Below are 22,802 nucleotides of genomic sequence, written 5' to 3' on the forward strand. Positions count from 1 at the left end.
TATTATTCGGGCGCGTGTACCGTATTTTTTTTCCCCTCCTTTCGGAAAAATCCTAAGTGGGTGTTACGCGGCCGCCGGTGCGGTACGGCGCGCGCGGTCCCCATCGCTGCGGCGCTCCGTTCGGGCACGCCCGGCCGGCCAATAGCGGGACGGCCGCGGACACGCCCGCTTCGCCGCCGCCGGGACGCCGCCGGTCCGACCGCGCGCGTCCGATGCGACGCGCACACCGGCACTGGATCCCTGTGGACGCGGTGCGTTTCGCCGGCACACACTTATACGCAAACACACACACACACACACACATACACATACTCGCGATCGCGCGCACGCCGTCCGCCGCGCTGCAGTTTTCGTCCGACCAGCGATATACCGTCCGCAAACGCTTACCGGAGCGCACGTGCCGGGCACGACACGACGAAACGCACACATAATATTAGTTATATAATAATATTGATAATGATAACGACGGTCGCCGCGCCATCACACGTATAATAACCGCAATAATATTATTTTTGTCGTTATAATATATTGTTATACGCGCGAGAGTATATGATACGATTATAGTGAAATACTAATATAATTCGCGCACACACGCGTAGCTGCACGACGATTACGACGACGGCGACGACAACGACGACGACGGCCGCAGCGGGTGCAGATGTGCAGCGCGCGATGAGCGCGGCCGCCAAAGACAAGACGATGCCGCAGCGGTCGCCGTTCGCCATACAAGAGCTTTTGGGGCTCACCGACAGCAACAGGAGCCCCGCGGCCGCCGTGTCGGCCGTCACGCCGCAGTACCCGCAACCGCCGGTGCCGCCGTCGGCGCCCGGGCCGGCCGGTCCGTCTTCGTGCTTTGCCGCCGACCGTGACGCCGGTCGGATGCACCATCACGGCCACCATCACGGCCACCACCACGGCCATCACCACCACAGCCACCACAGCCAGATGGTGGCCAGCCGGTTCGCGTACTTCAACGCCCAGGCCGCCGTGGCCGCCGCGTTCCTGCCGCACAACATGAACTCACTGGCCGCCGCCGTGGGCATGACCGCCGCCGCGGCCGCCAACAACAACGGCGGAGCGCCGCTCTCGCTCACCTCCAACCACTCGGCCGCCGCCGCCGCCGCCGCAGCAGCCGCCGCAGCCGGTAAGTCGTCTTGAAATCATAATTATAATAAGTTATTATCAAAAACCACCTTCATCCATCGCATATACCTACAAACGGGATACAATATTATGATGGACGGGAGTTAGCTTATATCGTCGGAAACGACTTCGGGTATAACTCGAAAGATTAAATGCTCAGTGAAGATATGTATTAGTAACCTAATTAGGCCCGTCTCTCCTCCCCGATACGTTCAAATGGATGGTCTCGGTACATTGATTATCATGTCAAAAAATCACGTGAAATTATTTTTCATAACCAAATAAGGCTCAAAAGCTGATTTCTAAGTATACAATGTGCTTCTAGTCTTAGTATTGGACACTTTTTAGTATCACTATTTAATAGTTTAATATCTGTGTTTAAAGGAGCCTCTGCCTCGTGTTTAGACCTTAGGACCACCAATTTCCACGCTACATAACTGATGCGATATAATTATAATATAACCATTTACCTATGGAGCGTGTAGCGCGTAGGAGTTCTTTCCATTCACATTTCCTGAATAGAAAAAAAAACTAATTCATCAACTCTCCGATAGGTTAGCTTAGGTCATATCAATACGAATAATACGATATTGTATACTACAGCGGTGATCGAATTAATGGAGAATAACTATTTTAATCAATAGAGGGAATTCGCCTCATTATCAGTTCATTCCAAAACGGGTACCAATTACTTACTTGAGTTTTTTTTTTTTTTAAACAAAAATATGTCTTAGCCCCAATAGATAATTACAATTAGATAGGTTCTATACAGTACACACCATAGTTGACAATTAATGTAATATAAACACAAATATAATAAATGTAATTTTTGATTATCTACTTATAAGTAAGTTAGGTATTGCCGTATTGGATACGTATGCATTTATTAAATTATTTCTGAGATTATAATTTATTTTATCTATGAAACACACAATTTGGTTTACATTCAATTTGTACATTGGGGGTCAGTTACAATCATTATTCTATTATTGATTGTAATAGTGTAGTACAACTATAATTAAACACATTATGCGAAGTTATGGTAGGTACATGTTAGATTAAAATATTCAGCCATAAATTTTTGATAACATGTAAATATTGTAAATGCATTTAAATATACATACTGAAAAATATAATTACTCAAATTAACCAGGTATTGACACCCTAGTTCACCATACACGATTAAAAACTTAATTACGAAATTAAACAAATTATAATTTAATTGAATCCATAAAAGTATTTTAAATTAGTATGTATTATATTAACTTAAAGTTAGCTTTATAACACAATTCTATTCATCGACATAGTTAATAATTAATTGAAAAAAGTATTTATGAATAGTAATATAATTTTTAATGGCATTTAACAAGAGTATTTTAATATCATAATAATGATGTATTAAAATTAAATTTAAATAAATATTCTGAAGTACCTTGTTTTATTTTAATTCAAAATATGTAATAATAATAAACAATAGTTAAAAATAAGAACTATAGAAATGAGAATATGTGTAAAATAAAACATTACTAATGTACAAATATTTATTCAATGATTAATTAAAATATAATATTATGCATTTAATTTTCACACTAATAATTAATAATTTTCAAAATGAAAATATATCACTGCATGAATACACTCTACATATTTTACCATAATATATTAAAATAAATACAATATACCTTAGGTTTTCAAAGTAATTTAAATAAATTTAGAGATACTAATATTATTTTACATCTTGAGTTTTATCCATGTACCTACATTTTAACACAATGTAATATAATATTCATTATTTAACCGTAATTTTTATTAAAATATTGTTCGGTTAACCGCGAGATTAATCCTTATCAGTTTTAGACGTTTAGCATAATATTATTTATGTTTATTTCAATTTAATTCTAGTCTTCCAGCCGAAAGCACTCTACTGGTTTTAATGCAACTTGTAGCAAATCCCAAATACTTCCGAATTGGAATTACCAACCAATTTTATAGGAAGGCTTTCTCGATTTTTCCCACCTAGCAACTCATCGGTCAAAATTGAATTTATATTAAAGTGGGGTAGGGCTCCCTTTTCACGTATATAATTTTTATGTGAAATCAAAATGTTTCCAAATGCAATTCCCCGGTCGGTAGATTTGTCATAAACCGTAAATTGACTTAATTTAATAATTTATATGTAACAAGGAAATTAAAAAAATAAAACGATAAATATGCTAGTCACTTGATCGCAATCAATTAAAATTGTCTAATCAGTATTATAAGATAGTATACGATGATTATACGTATTGAAACACAATCATAATTCTGTGACCATACAAGCTATATATTAAAAAATATTCGATGAATCGGACCTTATTCAATATTCAGTATGTGTATGTAAATTAAAAAAAAAATTTCTTGCATTTTTGAACTACCCATGAATAAAGAATGCTTAAGATATAATATGCTTGACAAGTTTTGTTATTTTTACTCTGCCCTGATTATGCGTTGCCGGTTGGTTTCAAGCACAATAATATATTCACTGAATTATTGAATTCATAAGTAGGTATATTTTTTAAACAATATGATGGAAAACTTATTATAGAATATAAAAATTATTAAGCGCATTAAAAAAGTACTTCACATTACATAATACGTATTATAATGCAGTTAAAAACACATATTTAAATTACACACACACACACACACACACATACATCCACTTACACCTGTATAATTTTGTGTCGTAAATATTAAAGAGCATATAGTTATTCAATATAAAGTGATCATGATAATCTTATAACTATTACTGTCTAAAAATAAATTACATTTATTTTGATTAGACATAACCTAACATAATATAAAAGTAAACATGTAAACATAAAATATGAATTTTTAGCATGTATTTTATTTATATAATAACTATAATTTATGAACATAAAAACAATTTAAAAAAATTCTAAAAATATACTTAATATATAATGACTAATGACAAATAAATTTTGACCTATTATCTACACTGTCAGTGGTTCTCAAATACACTTTCTTCGTGGCACATTATTATTTTCAACAATTAAAAGTTGCATCACACTTTCACATAACATTTTGTTGATAGTTACTTATTTATAGTAAAAAGTACTTACGTACTTTTAAATCCTAGAAAAACAAATGCTGCCAACTAATCGTACATTTAATTATTCATTATTTATAAGTAACAAAATACTGTAATACAAACTTATACGTACATATTTTTTTTCTACAAGTCTGAATAAAAAGACCACATTTTCAGGAAATCCTTTATCGTCATTACGTTGTACCCTTTAGGAATCACGGCAGTGCTATATAGAAAAATATTTTAAAAATTAATTTGTCTTGAATTAAAAACATTTTTTTAATTTAAATATATTTTTTGTTCATACTTTATACTATATTAGTAAACACATTTATATATTATAGAGAATATAATTTCAAATATCTTAGTGTTTGTATAATGGTTAGATACAAATATAATAATTAAAATATAGTTTATATTTGTTAACAGTCATAGATTAATCTGTAAGATAGGTACACAGTACACAATGTAACTATAATATTACAAGCATAGCTTTAGTACATTCAAGTTTCTATTAAGGAACTTAAGATTATTCATCTTATTATATTTCATTTTGAACAGAACATTGAATAAATATAAATTTCTAAAAGATACATTTTTTTTTCGTTAAAAAAAACTATCTTGTTAAGTACCTAAAATCAAATACAAAAAAATATATATATACTATGCTTATACTAGTGTCCCAAAACCTAATGTTTAATTTTCAAAACTACATAATCCTTATATGTATATTTATTTACATATTGTGTTAATTAAATGAAATATTAGATTTATAATATCAGTTCAATTTTATATGTTTACAACAATTATGTATCCTACCATTGTATTGAATCCAGGCTATTCTTAGGTGTTATAATTGACTCTCTTATACCTCTCATAGTGTTTGATATGCAACGATGGTATAGATACTTTAGCTGATATTCGTCAACTATGGTGGTGTATATTCGTTATATTAGTAAGGTACCAATTATTTACGACAATAACGTGACAGTTATCATAATATATAGTGTTAAAATAAGTACAACTTGCAAGCAGTAAATTGTGATTGAAACACCTTTATAAAACTAAATTAGCTATAAAAAATACTTTTCATCAATAGTTAAAAGTATATAATAAATTAGGCTCTAAACAAGTCGAGAACGAGAGGCGCCTTTATCACACCATTGTTTTTGTGGACCATTACCGGTAAACACATCGTGTTAGATGTTAGATTGATTTACCTAAACAAAGACAAGTTAATTTGTACTTTGTAAAAGGGCATTAAAAATATCAAACAATCGTCAAATATGTTAAACCAAAACAGTGTAATAAATTATATGTGCAGCAGTCGTGTATGGTCAGTAATTGCCTATACAATGTATTCATATTATAAATACAAATACATATAAACCAACTACTTTACTTTGGATGTAATTTGGAACGGTCATAACGAAATAACTTTTATAGGATAACAATTTTTTCTAAGTAAGTACATTTCATATATATTCAATCAATAGAAATACTGGTTGTAAGCATTTTAACTTTTTCTTTTGACCTTAAAAAAAATTATTCCTAAATACAAAGTATATTTATATAACACCCATAGGTTAACCTATATAGTTATTTTGTTCGGTACAGACTCTAATAATTTAAAATATAAAATAAATACAATACTGCGCTTAAAATAAGTTTGCCGTTAATAATTCATAAGATATTTTGGAAACCACTCGCTAGGACTTGCATATATAAATTATACTTATATAGAAAAACACTATATAGGTATAATGTACATAGATAGTTTGGCTATAGACATAAGGCGCATGCGTACAGTGTATATTATATTACTATATTACTTATATATCTATTTGTTTCTAAGAATAACTCAAGCATACTTTTAAATATGTTACGTTGCTGTATTCACGTACAATAAAATATATAGATACCTAAACCTATATTGGAATAAAAATTAAATCATGTTTTTTTTAAATAAAACAATGGCTGGTGTAAGTGGTAAGACATAGCTTGTGTATACAAAAAATTTACACTAATAACAAGTTTGAATAATTAATGTTATACTATACAATATATATATATACACACAATCACACACATACAGTTTTCCTTGATTAAAATTCACGAGTCTATACAACGAGTCCTTATTGTAGGTGTGTATATTGCTTGTCTTATATTATTTTATATGCACATACGGCTCTGGTGGTATACAGCGAGAGGAGTGTAAACGTTTATAAGAAAGAATGAGGGACCGAGCGGGAACAAGGCAAATATTTCACATATTATTATATCCACAGTCCCATTGTTACTCCCTTCGGTCCACATATAAAGTAATAAGTGCCCGGTGTCGAGATTTCAAATTGTATAAACTGTTCAAATAATAACGAGAACAAAATTATTTAAAATAGGTATACAAAAAGGTTTTTGAAATTAATTTTATATTTAATATTATTTACTTTTATGATAATGTAATAATGTTGGCAATTTGATCAGCTTATTGTGCAAATACATTAAATACGTACCCACACCATAATATTATACGTATGTGGTACCAACATACGAGTATTATAATACTAATCAAATGTGAGCAGCTAAAACAAGGGGATTAATATCGTCAGAGTGGTGAATATAATTTTGATTTTTTGTTTGTAAATTAGATATTATAACTGGTTTAAAAGTAAAATTGGGTAAGCCATCAAAACACGAGCATATTTATTATTGCTATTAATTTTTATTTTATTTTTTAAAAATAATACTCTAAATAATGATTTCGACATAATTATTACATCAAACTCGAGTAATTTCAGCAACGTTTATTAAATAGCCAAGTGTTTTGTGTTGTATTAATTTAGAATTTTTAGATTTGATCGTCCAATCCTCTCCACGTCTCAGCCACTAGTGTATATACATACCTAATACCTTTAGCTTAAAATCTGACAGTTCAAGATCATGCAAGTGTTGGAACACGTCTATTGTCTCGCATACCCCGTATTGCATTTCAGATTTCTTTAAAACGTGAAACAAAAAAAAAAAAAAAACAAGAAAACAAAAAAACAAAAGTAGAAAAAACATATTTCCCCTAATTTGTTAAAGACCAGTTGCCTGGTGTAAACAACGAACACGTCCACAGCTAATTTCGCAATTGAGTTTAACACGATTTTTTTTTTTAGCTCCTTCATTCCGTTCCTTTTCATATTAAACACGCACACACGCATACTTGCACATGGAATTAAAAACAAAACACCACACATTTTTTTATACCCGATCCCATATTTTCAAAACCAACATAGGTACAAATATTATCAGATTTGTGCTGTGGTGAGTAGACCATTATATTATTATAGCGTATAGTTAATTTACATGTGATATACATGTATATAGTGTCTCAAATCTTTCTATTTATGTACAAAACTTATTAATGTATGTTAGGTATGCTTAATAGAGATATTTTGAGCTTGTATTATCGGTATTCGTAAGAATTTTGTTATTTTGAAGCTAACATATTCTTTGGATATCGATACAATTTAAAAATACTGTCACAAACATTGTTTTACATTTAATAATAGTTATACCCAACCTAAGGTCCATAAAAATAAAAATGTTCTAATTACAATAACAATGTTAAGTACCTCTTGTGTTGGGTGAATACACTTCACAACAAACGCCTGTAAATTATTTCACCTGTATTTCATGTTGCAACCGTATATTTTATGTAACATATTAAATCTGTGTTTGCTTAAGAGTTATTGAACAAAAAGTATGTTACGTTATTGAAAATTTACTTTACATTAGTAATTAATAATTATTGTAAAATTTAAAACGTGTAAGTACTTAATTAATTCTAAAATTATTTAGCTACTCTTGTTATACTTACCTACGCTAGTGTAAATCAAGTATAGATAATAATATACATTTATATACAATAATTGTATCAATGTATAAGATGTTTGTTCAAACAAAATTAATAATAATATAGCCAGTTAACATAATCAATAATCTATAAAATCGTCATAGAAGACGACAGTTTATATTATTTTCAATGGTTGTTTGAGGTCAGTATAGTTATAGAATGATGAAATTAATTTATATTATTATTATTTTTTTATATTCACTTCATATTATTATTACATGTATTGTTATAAAACGATTATACAACGTTGAAAAAAAATCCAACTGATTTTATTACCTAGTACTTTTGTATAATATTATATCATATGATCCATTGTCCCATTGATATAATATATATATAAATATTTTGTAGTATATAACTACTTAAAATTCGTAGTTGCATACACAAAATTAATATCGTACAAAAGTTCCAATATGCACCTATACATTATTTTTTTTCGAATCTAAAGTATTCATTAACATAATAACATATTATGTAAAACTTAATTTACATTTAACATTGTTTCGCTGAAAAAGTAATTGTATTTCTTAAACATAGAAAAAGCATTTGCATTTTAAATAATGTGCCTATAGAATACAGTAATATACAATCATATTAATTGTATTTTATTATTATAACGAAGATTTTAGCCGATGCATTGTAAAATAAATTAAAAATTAAAGTTCGTAACTTTAAATAAACAGTTTCTTTTAACAATATTATTTTAGTTGCTACACATTATTATGTAGAATGTACACGAGTTTACTGCAGCTGATACCTATTCATTTATATCTTTATAGTATCTACTATTTTTTTAGTTGTACGCATTTCGCGGTTAATGAATTTAGAACGACTACAATTACTTGTAAATAACAATAATAATGCAGGGAATAAATAAATAAAAATAAAAACAACAATAACTAGTAATAAATAAAAATCTGTTTAGCGATAATATAAATATTTTTATACATCAATAATTAGATCGTTTTTTACATTATACCTACTGTCGTGTACTATTGACTCATACGACTCGTATTACCGAGTCAAAGACAAATTTAAAATAATGTTAAATTAAGACAGTTAGTATATAATAGGTAATAGATAATCTGTTTTCATTTTATATCGTCCGAAATTAGTGTGAATGTTTTTAACAAATATTATACATAATATTATGTCTACATGCGCCGGCTGAAAAACTGTAATATTACTGAATATCCGTAAACAGCAGCTAATGAACAGTGACAAATTTACATATCGCCATATTATTATTATAGTTAATGTTTATAATTGGCGTTATTGAATAACAAGCGTATTTAGATACATTTTAACAACACACACATAATATTATTATGATGTTAGAAACGCTAACTGACTGGCTCATAAATAATGCAAACATAATATTTAAAAAAATGTAGTGGCGCATTAACATTTTACGCATAAATGTTTTACCACTGTGATTCCCTTCATACGTGAAAATACGAAGCTTCTCCTATTCCAAAATTCAACACATAAACGGTAGACACATTACTGTATGAGTCGTACGCGTATACAATTGAAAATATGTGGTTGATGAAATTATAACACTACAGATCGAGTAAGAGATATGTAGAAAACGAGTCATAATATTATCATCAATATGTTCGTCATGTGCGCAAGAAAAGGTCAAAATAGGGTCGATGTCAGAAATTCTTCAAGTCGTGATTGGTGTTTTTTTACCCTAAAAAAACCGTTTATAATAATATGTGTAGTAGGTAGGTTATATATTGTAAGACGAGTTATGGTATAAGAATAGACTCGATTTTTTTTTTTTTTTGTAATCTCCAACGATTATTCAGCATTCTATAATCATATACCTTTATAAATATTAAACATATATATATATATATATACTTAACAAGAATGTTTAAAAACAACAAAACATTTTTATTATTATTTTATTTATTTTTTATGCCCGTACGTTATAATTTTTTTCCATCTCGCCGTTGATTCAAACCGCACAACCGTTAGCCAGAACTTAAAACGACAATCCACTGCTGCTACTGCTGCGCATGTGAATTGTTACAACGTATCCGTGTACCGTATTCATATATGAGCATATATAGGATAATAAACAATTTATTTTTGAGCTTGGTGCCTTTTATCGGCGACAAGAATATCACAATATTCTGCTCAACTAAACCATTAATTTCGACGAGGACCATAAAAAACTCTATAGTGACTATAGTTTAAGTCCTAACTCGCATTCATCGTCGTCGTCGTAAATACTATATTATATCACATTATATTATAATATGTGCGTTTTCAGTGTGTATAGGTAGGTACCGTATTATTTTACAGAATAACACCACGCGTTTAAATGAGACAAAACCTGAAATGGTGAATAACACGTGGACAAAAAAAAACCTCGTTTTTATAAACGCATCTCGGGTATTCGTTTACACGGCAGTTTTAAGAAGATTTTAATAAAGTCAAAATAATATATTGTACCACGAAAAAGGGGTTTTTCGTTGGCTTTTTACTCTCCCCCCCCCCCGAGTCGTAATTAAATCCCAGTGTTAATTATCGGAGTTCCGATTTGCACGAACGGGTGTAATTTAATTACAAGGATTCTCGCCCTTGAGTAATGTTTTTTTTTTTTTGTAGCCAAGACCGCAATCAAATCTCGGTCGCTATTCATTCCTCTTTTTTGTATACGTAAAAATTCAAGCCCATCACCATAGCTTTAGAATGAATTACATTTTAAAATATGTTTTAACGTGCAATTAAAGAAAACATTTCCACGTCAGTGAGCGAAGGAATATTTAAAAAAAAAAAGCTATTTTATTCTCGTCCATTAAATCTGTATCGCGAAAACGCGTTGGAATAGACTACAAAAAGTCATCGTAATAGAATAAACGATGTCAAACGGTATTTAATTTCAGCTACCTACGTTATTATTATATAAGTAAAATATATTATAATAGGCTGTTAAATAAACTGCTGCGTACTCCCTTAGTTGTGTTGCGATGATCATCGTGAAAAAATTAACATTTAAATAATATATGTTATGATTATCGCGTATTATGTAACATTGTCGAAAAGTATAAAAGCGTTATTATTCGTGTATTTATTTATTTTCACCATCATCGGTTCGAATAAATTTGATCCCAATTAAAATAATTTTTCCCGTCAAGAAAATGGCTTAATTTTTGTTTGTTTTTCTTTCACCCTCGTGCATTTCTTTTCTTTTAATACCAGTAGTCACACTAGATAGGGTGAAGAGTTTCAGGAACGTTTTAGCGCGGTGGTTTTGCCGTTGACAAGTAATTACGTCGCCTGGGGAAAGCGCCGCCGTCTTCCAACAATTTCATTAATTATATAACTTATTTTCGCCACTCCGGGAGCTATTGTGAGCGCGTAATTTTCTTTGTCGTCCCCCTCCCACCCCACAACTCAATTCCTTAATCCTCGGCACCTCTGGGCTCTGTCTAACGAATTGATTAATTTTGTTAACTCCAGAACAACCTTAATTATTACTCAGCAGGTAGAATACAATTTAATTTCATCTATATACTTTAAACAATAAAGCGTAGCGTTTAAGCAATTAAAATATCTAAAAGCCTAATGAAATATAAAATTATAATTTTAAATTAGTGCAAAATAATCATATGACCTGACCATTTCACTAACGGCTCATCAAATTAATAACAAAATTGTTTGATTAAAAAATTGTGTATAAGATGTGCCTATACATAATAATAACTATAGGTATACTGTACCAATGAATGCAGATATTATAAACAATATAAAAGTATAGTTCCACGCGTCGACGTTTCAAACTGAGAAAAAATTAAATTGAAAATCAGGCATTTTCTATACTGCAGATACAAAAACAGTCAATCGTACATTACCTTGATATTCGCCACTCTTAAAATATAAGTTATTTTTGAAATATTATTAAAATTGATACATTTTTCGTCAAAAATTATAAAATAGTTGACAAATTCCTACTGTTGAATGAACATTTTACTACTACTTCATGTGAGAGGGTGGTTATTTAACAGTAGGTATTTGCATTAATGAATATATTATTATTTTAACTGAACTGTTCAGAAGAAATTAAACAGATAATGATAGTAAGCTATACGTGTGTTCTGAATAATTTTTACAAATAATTGATCGGTGTCGCGTCATCACGGGTTTTGACTAAGGACACGCGGAAGTAGAATTCATGTCGACCTAATTACGTGTCAGGCGAGGTGTTTGCTTTGCTTTATGAGCGCATTGGAGGGGGTAAATGGAAAAAAGGGTGTAGTTATAAGTGTAATATAACTATATATGCGCGCACGTTGTACGTGTATATATATTACACGTGTGAAAGCGTATTCGGGGTAGGTGGGTTTTTGTGATGGGATGGTTGTTGGGGGGAAGGTTTCCGGGACTACTTTGCATCCGCAAATTATTGATTCTTCCTGGCCGTCGCCTCGACAGAATAAACCAGGCTTCACAAAAAGTCTGGTCTTTTATTTTAAAACACACCACCACCCCGACCGAACCCCACGTCATCGGTCCCAGGCACTCTAGTAATAATCCGTTGTTGTGTTGTTTTGCACTTCAAAAACCTCCACTACGCGTACATGCGCGTGTGTGTACGCGTGTTTATGTATGTGTGTGTGTGTGTGTGTGTGTGTGTGTCTAGATAAGTATATATATATATATAGTTTATACATATATACATAGAAACCCACCGGTGTAGCGTACTAATTATTAAGGTCGTACATGAAAGGGAATCTGGCGGGAATACAGCGCGGGGTGTGACACAAAAATGTGTTATGTACGTACATTGTATTGTACTTGATACGAAAATGCTAATTAAACGGGGAAAAGACAAACTTCATTCGGTTTTTCGAGAGCAACGAACATGCAAATTAGCCTCGTATAAGTCATTCTTTCGCGTCCTCGAAACGATTATTACCTAGTATATGTATTTTTAAAATACTCAACCTTCAGTGAGTATATGTATAATGAATAATTTTATTCATTGCGTTTTCGGTAAACGCGTTTCTTAAAAAAAAATTCGTTTTTTGGTAACGCAAAAACTCTTAAAACATCTACTATAAATCCGCGTGTAATATGAAATATAATTTAGTCTTATCGCAATGAATAATAATTTGTTCAAAAAAAAAAAAACAATCAAAAATCAATTTTTATTAATATGATTATTAAATCCAGTTGCAAACTTCTGAAGTGCTAAAACATAGTATAAAAAAAAATAAAAACTCAAAGTGTACCCATAACAGTTTTCCGTATTGTACCTACATAATAGGTAATTTTGCATTTGAGACATTTTTATTATAATAGGAGAAACGTACCTACATATATTAATGTATACCATTAAGTGTGCAGCACAGAGGAGCACAGAGAACTCACACTTGTAGTGACTGCGCGTGTATATAAGTTTTTTTTTTTTCTGTTATTGTTGCTATTTACATTTTTAAACAGTCATCTCGAGTTCCAATTAGTCGGAATCCATTTTAGATTCGGCCGTTGTTGTTTTAACATAACGCCACTTAAAAAACATACACATATTATGCACGTACATTATTTACGCGCCTCTCGGGCCGTTATTTGTTCTATAGGTGCAGTTTTGTGGGTGAAGTGTAATACATACGGTTTGCTTACAGATCGTTTATATTATATACATATAATATGCATAGGACGTATACTCGTGCGTTCATTGTAAATCATTTTTATACACAATTTTTATTTTTGTGGTAATTATCATTTCGATTGAAAACGCTCAAAACGACGAAGCATCTACATATATATATATATATATATATATATATACATATATATATACCCAATATTACATTATTGCAATATTAGTATACGAAGAGGATAATAATGCATATTGTATTATAATATGTGCCTACCAACATTTATATTATCGTACATTCATACTTACACGTGCTTCTCGCGTTGAAAAGGTCGATCGATATACATATCTATATATATATATATACGACGTGGCTGTTCGCAGTAACAATAATAATATGTAAAAAGCATAAGTAGAGGACGTTTTATTGGAAACGAAAATGCCGCAGAAATATCGGGACGATAACAATCAAAATAATAATATAATCGCGTTACGAATATAAATCGGATTACGAGCGGACGTTTTAAGTGGCCGTGTGACGACCATTGTCCGAACCGTGGCGAACTCGTATTATAATAATATAATAATAATATTATATAGGTATAGGTACCCCCTTTATGACTACGACTACTGTACACACGACGACGTGTGATATAACGGCGCGCGCACCCGCAACAGTAACGTACCACCACCACCACCACCACCACGACCACAGCACTTGGCGTTTATTATAACACAGCGGCGGCTCTCGGCGGCGGCATCGTACATAATGTATATATATATATATATATATTCACGTGTGAATACACCTAATGCGTAGGTGTATGTAGTATAAAAGGTATATAGTGAAGGTGTCGGATTTTCGCCACAACACAACTAATAATAATATAATAATATAAAAGCGCGTAAAAACCGAACACGGCAATTTTTACAGCGCGAGCAGACACGCCTAAGCCCATTCACTTTCGATCGTATTGTAATACCGTATGGTCGTACCTCTATTTCTGTGTGCACATTCAAATGTTTAGGTACACCGAAAGTGTTGCACACATATTATTATATATCTATCGCGACGGCGATATCGATTATTTCATTATGTTTTTGTTAATGGTGCTGTGTGTACATTAGTGTCGGACGTCCGTCGACTGCGGCGGCGCTTGACGTACTGGGCACGGACTATAATATCATAATACTAATAATTACTATTGTTATTCATTAAATTCATTATGAACGCCGTATACTTTAAGACGAAATTATTATCATTATCATTATTATCATCATCATTATTATTATTATTAACCGGGACGAGCGCGAGGGGAGTGTTTTTTTAGGCGTACCCGCCACCACCCGCGTACTTACATTTTCCGTCCTATCGAATTTCCATCCTTGACACGACTGTTGTATTGTCGGCCCGCCACGCGCCGCCGGCCGCCGTACATATCGATTTGACCAAAATTGGTTAACCGACGACGGGGTCGTTTATTAGTGTGCAACGGCCCCCCTTTTATAATACATATTATTATTATTATCATTAATATTATATTGTGTACGTATATAATAAAGCTATTATACTGGCGACGGCGGCAGAGCTAATGGTCGAAATATTAACGAAGACAATTGTACGTTTATCGGTTTATCCAAACTTCGGTAATAATATAAATATGTACCTATATTATTTATTAAATGCTTTCATCGCGTTCATTTGTTGTTAATCATACTATATTGGTATTGTTACGACCATTAATACCTTCTTTTTTTTTTAGTTTCGCTTACATTTTATACATCGATTATGTGTAATTTTATTGTATATAATTTATTTTAGTATATACTTATCTACAGTCTACACCGTTAAGCGATTATTTTTTATATTAATTTCTAAAGATAATTCAGAACGACCGAATTTAGAATAGGTATTGTAAAAATACTTTTTACAGTTATACCTATAATATTATATTTTTTTTTCCTTTGAAACAGGGATTATGTTATTTACTACAGTTTAAACATTTTTTAATTTATTAATTTATAATAAGAAATTTATCATTGTAATTTATTTATTCGCTTAAACCACTTAAAAATAAAATTGTTGTAACGACACCTTAGTCTATATATAAATCCATTATATACAGAGAAATGTTACAGGGAAAACTTAATTTTTCAATTAATAACAAATTCATTTGAATTTGAATAGGTACTAAAAACGTTCTAGTATATTTAAAAACCATATTTTTAATACTTAGATTTTTCATACAATTTAATAGGATGTCCGGTAGCAATACCACTTTTTTAAATGAGAATCTTTGTCTACTAAATCGTTAATCAGAAGTATAAAAAATATTAGATTTCTTATTACATCTATCATCCATTTTATACTAAAAAAAAAAAACTATTTTTAACTACTATTATTCTTAGTCAGCTACTTAAAGATTTCAATAATTCAAAAAACTATACGTACACATTTTGATATATATATATATATATATATATCAATATTTTGAAAAAAGTCATCTGTTTATCAATTTACAGTAAAAAGGTTGGTTCTGATTAAAAAAAATACTTATATTACCAAGGTATTTTTAAATTGTAAAAAATCTAAACAATTAAAAACACGGTTCTTAACTATAATTCAAAATTACAAAAATGAGTATTTATTGAATGCATTATTAAAAAATGCGTGGTGGCATTTTCAATGAATCCCTCTGTATGTTTATGTATATACATATACATAAGCTGAGTTGAACAACAGTTTTTTATGCAGTTATTTTATTATGTTTAATAAATGTTTCTATTATACTCAATATACATTCTAATGGCGTAGCTATATCATCATAGATAATCATAAGATCGTACGGATATAATAAAGTATATGATCATTACCCGTTAACCAAACGTTTAACGAATATCTATACAGCGTTTTCGCAAAACAATACAAACGATTCGTCACATCACTTATAGATTGATACGTTAATACTATCATGTATAATGGTAAACAATTTTTAACGATAATGATTAGTTGAAAAAAAAAATACAAAATTAATAAAATTAAGTGTTTCAGTAGTCAAACTATCAAATGCTGCAATAATAGTTGTAATAATCATATTATACACAGTCCATGATTATTGAGTGATGTCGTACTATTATAATTATTATAATAATGCGTAGCTACCTATATTATAACATAATAATACAATGTGGGCGTATACCCGGAAAAGTTTACGATTATTCGTTCTCGCTCAATATTATTATTAGTCCTTCGCGGGGTTTGTCACTAACAGGTCGTCGTCGTCGTCGTCGGAAACGAATTAGGGTGGTCTGGAACCAGTTATTTACTGATTATAACGAGAGGCGAAGAAGAATAGTGTGAGGCTGTCACACGCAATCCTGGAAATGCACGGAGACACGTGACGTTGCTAATTGTTGGGCGTGGCTGTCGCAGCCGTCGTTTTGTAATTTTGTCGTCTCGCATTAGTGCCTGAATGGGGTATAGGTACAGTGGGTAGAACGGCGATGTAGGTGCGGGTAAATTCGATTTTAAAAAGGAAAATAAATCAAAATACTTTATACAAAGTCAATGAATTTACTAAATATTACAGATTCATTCAAGTTGTATGTCAAAAAAACATAAAATGTGGAGTATTAATAAATTACTATATTATTTGTAGATAAATGGGTACAGTATACGCTTATTGATCACATGTATATTATTTATATTGTGACAATAGTGTCTATTTAAATCATATTTAAAAAATATATATTAAATTATTTTTATTTCACATTTAAATAATTAGGTGAATGCTATAGTTAAGTACCTACCTATACATCCGCTATATAATATACATAAGCATACTCCACTATATATAATTATTATATACAGTTAATTAACTTGTGTTATGGTAATCAACTTGGTAGTTTATATTGAATATTGATTATACTTATTTATACATAATAAGAGAATTTATTAGTATATTTTATTTTAATCTTTATACACAGGTATAGTTAAAAATACTTAATATTTATAGTTAGCACACTGAAAATACAACCACAGCATGGAATTCTAAAAGAGCTTCTGTAATATACAACAATTAATTTATACTTTAATTTTTTCTTAAAAAATTTAAACACCAACTAATAATGAAAATAGAATAGTCTTAAATTGTATGTCAAACAAAAATTTTTTTGGGGGGGAGGTGTTTTATTTTTGTTGATTTTTCAGACCCCTCTATTATTAGTCCATCATTAAAGATCAAGGAGGATTAATTTGATAGCTTAATATATATATATATATATATATTGTATAAATATAATATTCCCCACCAATTTTATTTTTTGTATTACATCATTGTGATGAATGGATTTTTATAAAAATAGAAATTATTAGGATGCAATATGGAATCGTAGCCAAAAAAACTTCGATTGACTGTGCCTAAACGACGGGAATTTCATTTTTGTGATTCTTTCTAAAACATTCTATTTCTTTTATTACTTTATAATTTATTAAGCAATTGTCAATTAGTCTTAAAACTTAATATACATTTTTCAGTGATTAACGTTCGGTAATTTAATGGTTTTGATTTTTTTTCGGTCGGTTTAATATAGTCTATAGGGCTATATATTTTTATTCAGTGGGAGGGTTACTGACTTAAACTCTCTCGTTCACACCCAAAATATGTTTGTTATTAATGGTGCACAAATATTTAAATTACTACATCCATGTACAATTTTCTTAGTGGTCATAAAACATCTCCAAATAAACATCCTCCCACAACTGAGCACCAAAACTAAAAATTATAATGGATACGAATAATCACTGCGTGTCGTGACAGGTTAATTTAAAAATAATACATTGAACTGAAAATTTTAGTCATTGGCTAAATAATTTAACTAAACAATTTATATTTTATAACTGTAAACCATTTACATATATTTTAGATTTTGAGTGGAGCGAATGTATTGATTTTACAGCAATGTATGTTGTTTTTTTATTGTATCTCATGACATTTTTCTAGTAAAATAAATGCTCTAGAACAATATATAGCTGGTAATTTTAGAAAGCCAAAATTAAAATTCTCAGTAATATTTAAAATAATCAAGAAAAACCATAAAAGAATATAAAAATTTATATTTATACAAAATTTTAATACTATTACTAAAATAATTATTTAATATAACTCGTAACTCCGCCCAGATCATTATTATTGCCTAATTGGCAAACAATATTGTAAAAAAGGATAATTCTTTAAACATATTATAGTATTATAATATATACATACATTTTAATTTTAAAAACTGTAATGATATGGACAGCATTTCTTGTTAAACTATAATTTAAGCAATATAACATGATATATAGTACATATTACACATTAACTACATTACATGTTTATTTTGATTTGATTTTTATTTTTTTATCTAATTTATACCTAACAATTTAAAAATTAATATCTAACAAATTTAAAGGCAAATATATTCACAATAGATTAATTTAATCTTTTCTTGCCCTTTAATTAAAGACATACATATATATATATATTTGAAACATAAAATTTAAAAATTATTCCGTGTCTTGTGTGTAGACAGTAGACACATTTGACAGTAACTTTAAAATATTTATTTATCATGTTATAAACATAAACCAATTTTATTTTCGTGACTAAACATGGTTACACGTTATAGGTTTCGACAGTATAGCTTTTTAACATTTATTACAGGCAGTTTAGTTTATTTTGTAATAGCAAAATCTAGATTAAAATTATAGAAAACCAAAAAAACAATTTTATTTACTGTTATATTCATGTATTATAAAATAAGTTTGAAAAATATTAGTGTAATAATTTTTTTTAGTTGACTATTTTTAATTATTAAATTAAAGTAGAATACAAGTAAATACACACAATATATGCTAAACATGAATTATATTTATATATTATTTTATATACTTAAAAACTTTCAACGCGTTTTGCTAATTATTTAAGGTTTTCAAATACTTATATAATTTAGTAACCATAATAAATTTAATATGTCTTAATTGCCTAAGACAATACTCATAAGTCATAAGTATTATATTTTATATCTACCAATTAAAGATCGTGTATAATTGTTTTAATTTGGTTTAATTTATTAATGTATTGCCTACTGTTTTTTTTAAATATTATTGTTTGTCTAGGTAAACTAATAATATTATTAGCCTGTAATTAATATAAATTAAACTATAATTTGTAATACTACCCAATGACAAATGTAAACATTTGGAAACCGTCCAAAATACAGGATATACCTTCATCAGAGTCGTTTTGATTTGTATGACGTGTACAAATAATAACAATGTGTTACATAACAATTTCCAAGTGACATTTTTTGTTTCTGAATAAACATGCATTACTTTATAGAAAATACTTGATTTTATATTTACTAAAATAAAGTTATAAAACAGACAATAGTTGTTTATTATAGTAATATAATCAATATTGTTCTAAACCTATATAATTTTTTAGTCTGTGTAATTTTTTAATCGCTTATTAATTAATATTGAACCAGCGGCAACAACGCAAACTGTTTTATACCATTGACACACGTATTTTAATTTCAGTTTTATTCCTTCGCATCGACGACCCACCAACCACATTAATTATTTTTACATACAAATAGGTATTCATGGTCGGCCACCTTAACACCTTATAAATAGGGTGAAATGGCCACGATGAATTCTAATTCCATGTTTAAAACTTATTCAATTTATTCACATGTTCGTTAATTTTACATTATGTGTTCCGGCACTGCATTGAACCATATTATTTAATATGTAAGAACTTGCCTAGCTCAGCTATTTAAAAAAAAAAAAAATTGTTGTACAAAATTCCGCTGTGCACATAAAGTAAAAAAAAAACCTATTACAAAGCGTAGGTTTTTTTTTTTTTTGCTACTTTTACTTACATACAAATGTGTAAAGGCATATAATTTAAACTTGTATATTTTTAATTAATTTATAACTCCCACGTTTATACATTTTTGTACCTATATTATTACATACAAAAATAGTGTCAAAGTTTTGACTGAGGTATTTATTTTATGGAATTAAGTTAATTTTGATTTTGTATTATAAATAATTTTTTAACCTTTTTTTATTTTTTAAAATCTGATCAATCTGTAAATGTTGTTTTATAATAGGTATATGTAATTATGTGGTGAATAATAATTATTATACAAATATGAACAGCCATAATACAAAGAAATGTCTCAGTGGCGACATTTTATCTTTACATTTTTAATTTTTTAAGTAAATAATACTGTAATTATGTGCTCTTTAGTAGGCTCTTTCAAGTTTTATTACTTTATTAGTATTTATTATAATATTGTATTTTAAGAGTTTTTTTTAAATTAATACAAATAAGTTAAGTTATTGAAACACCTATGGTACTACTGCAGAAGTAATAGGTAGTTATCATAAATAGTTTATTATGTGTAATTTTAAAGAAAAAAAATGATAAATAAATGTAAAAAAATATAAAATAGATATTTATATACCTGGTATAACGTTACTAAAGTATATATTAGGTATAGTTACGTATGTAACAGCCTTCAACTTTTTACTATAATTACAAACTAAAATAATCTTTGATGTTAAATGTCAATTACCAATTAAACTTTCCTAGTATATAATAAAATAACTATAATAACGTTTTTAAAGTATGACGAGCATTATCGATTAAAATAATTTATTTATAATTTAAACGATATCTGAATGAAACCCGAACAATTTAATATCCCGTTGTATCACACAAACTATACGAATCGTTTTTTCCCCAATTTATTATTTCAAAAGAAATAAGAAATATAAGCGGCTGGTTTCAAATAATTCGTTGCACTTCTTAAATTAATGTTTAACCACCGTGTATTGAATATTTTGTTCTCTTCGATAATGTTATCGTATAAGTCTTTGAAAACAAAACGCCTATTTGTACCCTAAAAAACCGAATCTTTTATTGAACGTTTTATAATACCTCCGGATATAGGATATTGAGTGTATCGTGGAAAACGATTTAAGTTTAATAATAGACAGTATGTGTGTGTGTGTATATATATAATTATACATGAACCAAAGAAATACGATAACTGTCAGGTCGGATTACCGCGGAGACCTTTGCGAATCAAAACACATATAGGTACCTACTGTCGTAATTCGATACTGGTGCGTACAGTTTGCACACAAATTCACTAGATTTATGAATATAAAAGAAATAATATAAAGACGATTTTTTTACGCGATCGATTGAGTAAAGATACCATGGGAAATTCAAAGATAATAAGTCAGAAAGATTTTTATGCCAATATTATATTATCCGTACCTACCTATATTATAGAGCTATACTATTACATTTACACACTCTTCGCCATTTGATCAATATAATGGTATATGTATATGGTATACATACGAGTTGTTAGTATTATACCACTGCGAATTATTGAAGTTATATGATCAATAACCATTATTCACTATCGTAGTAAAGACATCGGCATACAAAACTGTCTGTAAACAATAATAGTAAAATGATGATCTTGATTCTTCAACATACAAGTTTACATTAGTGTTAATCCATGGTATACCTATAATATATAAGGCATAGTAAATATACTATACATAATAATATAAAATTAAGCTACACTGTTATTACATAATTCGTTATTGATTTTTTAGGATTTTCACAACTACAAAAGAATCCAGCGTTCAGTCCCAATAGCTGCATGTCAGGTAACGTAAATATAATTCTAATTTATAGGTACCCACGTTTTTCTATGTATAATATATGTGTGATTTTATTTTAGGATTATTTGTAGTATTTAAGAATTTGAAATGGTCATTGTGATAGTACGTCGTCTATCGGTTGTCAGTTGTTTTTATTTTTATTTTTACATACGAATACTTTATTACATATTTGTATGTCATTGATTACGTAACATAATAAAAATACAATTAAAACAAGCCGGTAAATAGAGAATGTAAGAAAAATATAACCCGTCGATGTTAGACGTGAATTAACACACAATATTTAATTGTC

General features: G+C 29.7%; 1 protein-coding gene across 1 annotated transcript in view; it reads left to right on the plus strand.

Moving 5' to 3' along the window:
• The first annotated feature begins 238 nt into the window (after window positions 1–238).
• Window positions 239–22,802, plus strand: part of LOC113557537 (diencephalon/mesencephalon homeobox protein 1-A-like) — an 86,928-nt gene continuing 64,364 nt past the window's right edge. Inside the window, exons 1-2 of the mRNA XM_026963111.1 lie at window positions 239–1,144; window positions 22,442–22,495. Of these exons, the coding sequence (XP_026818912.1) occupies window positions 673–1,144; window positions 22,442–22,495 (526 nt within the window). The 5' untranslated portion in view covers window positions 239–672. The remainder of the gene's footprint in view (window positions 1,145–22,441; window positions 22,496–22,802) is intronic.

The sequence above is a fragment of the Rhopalosiphum maidis genome, chromosome 1 (assembly GCF_003676215.2).
Source record: "Rhopalosiphum maidis isolate BTI-1 chromosome 1, ASM367621v3, whole genome shotgun sequence".
NCBI lineage: Eukaryota > Metazoa > Arthropoda > Insecta > Hemiptera > Aphididae > Rhopalosiphum > Rhopalosiphum maidis.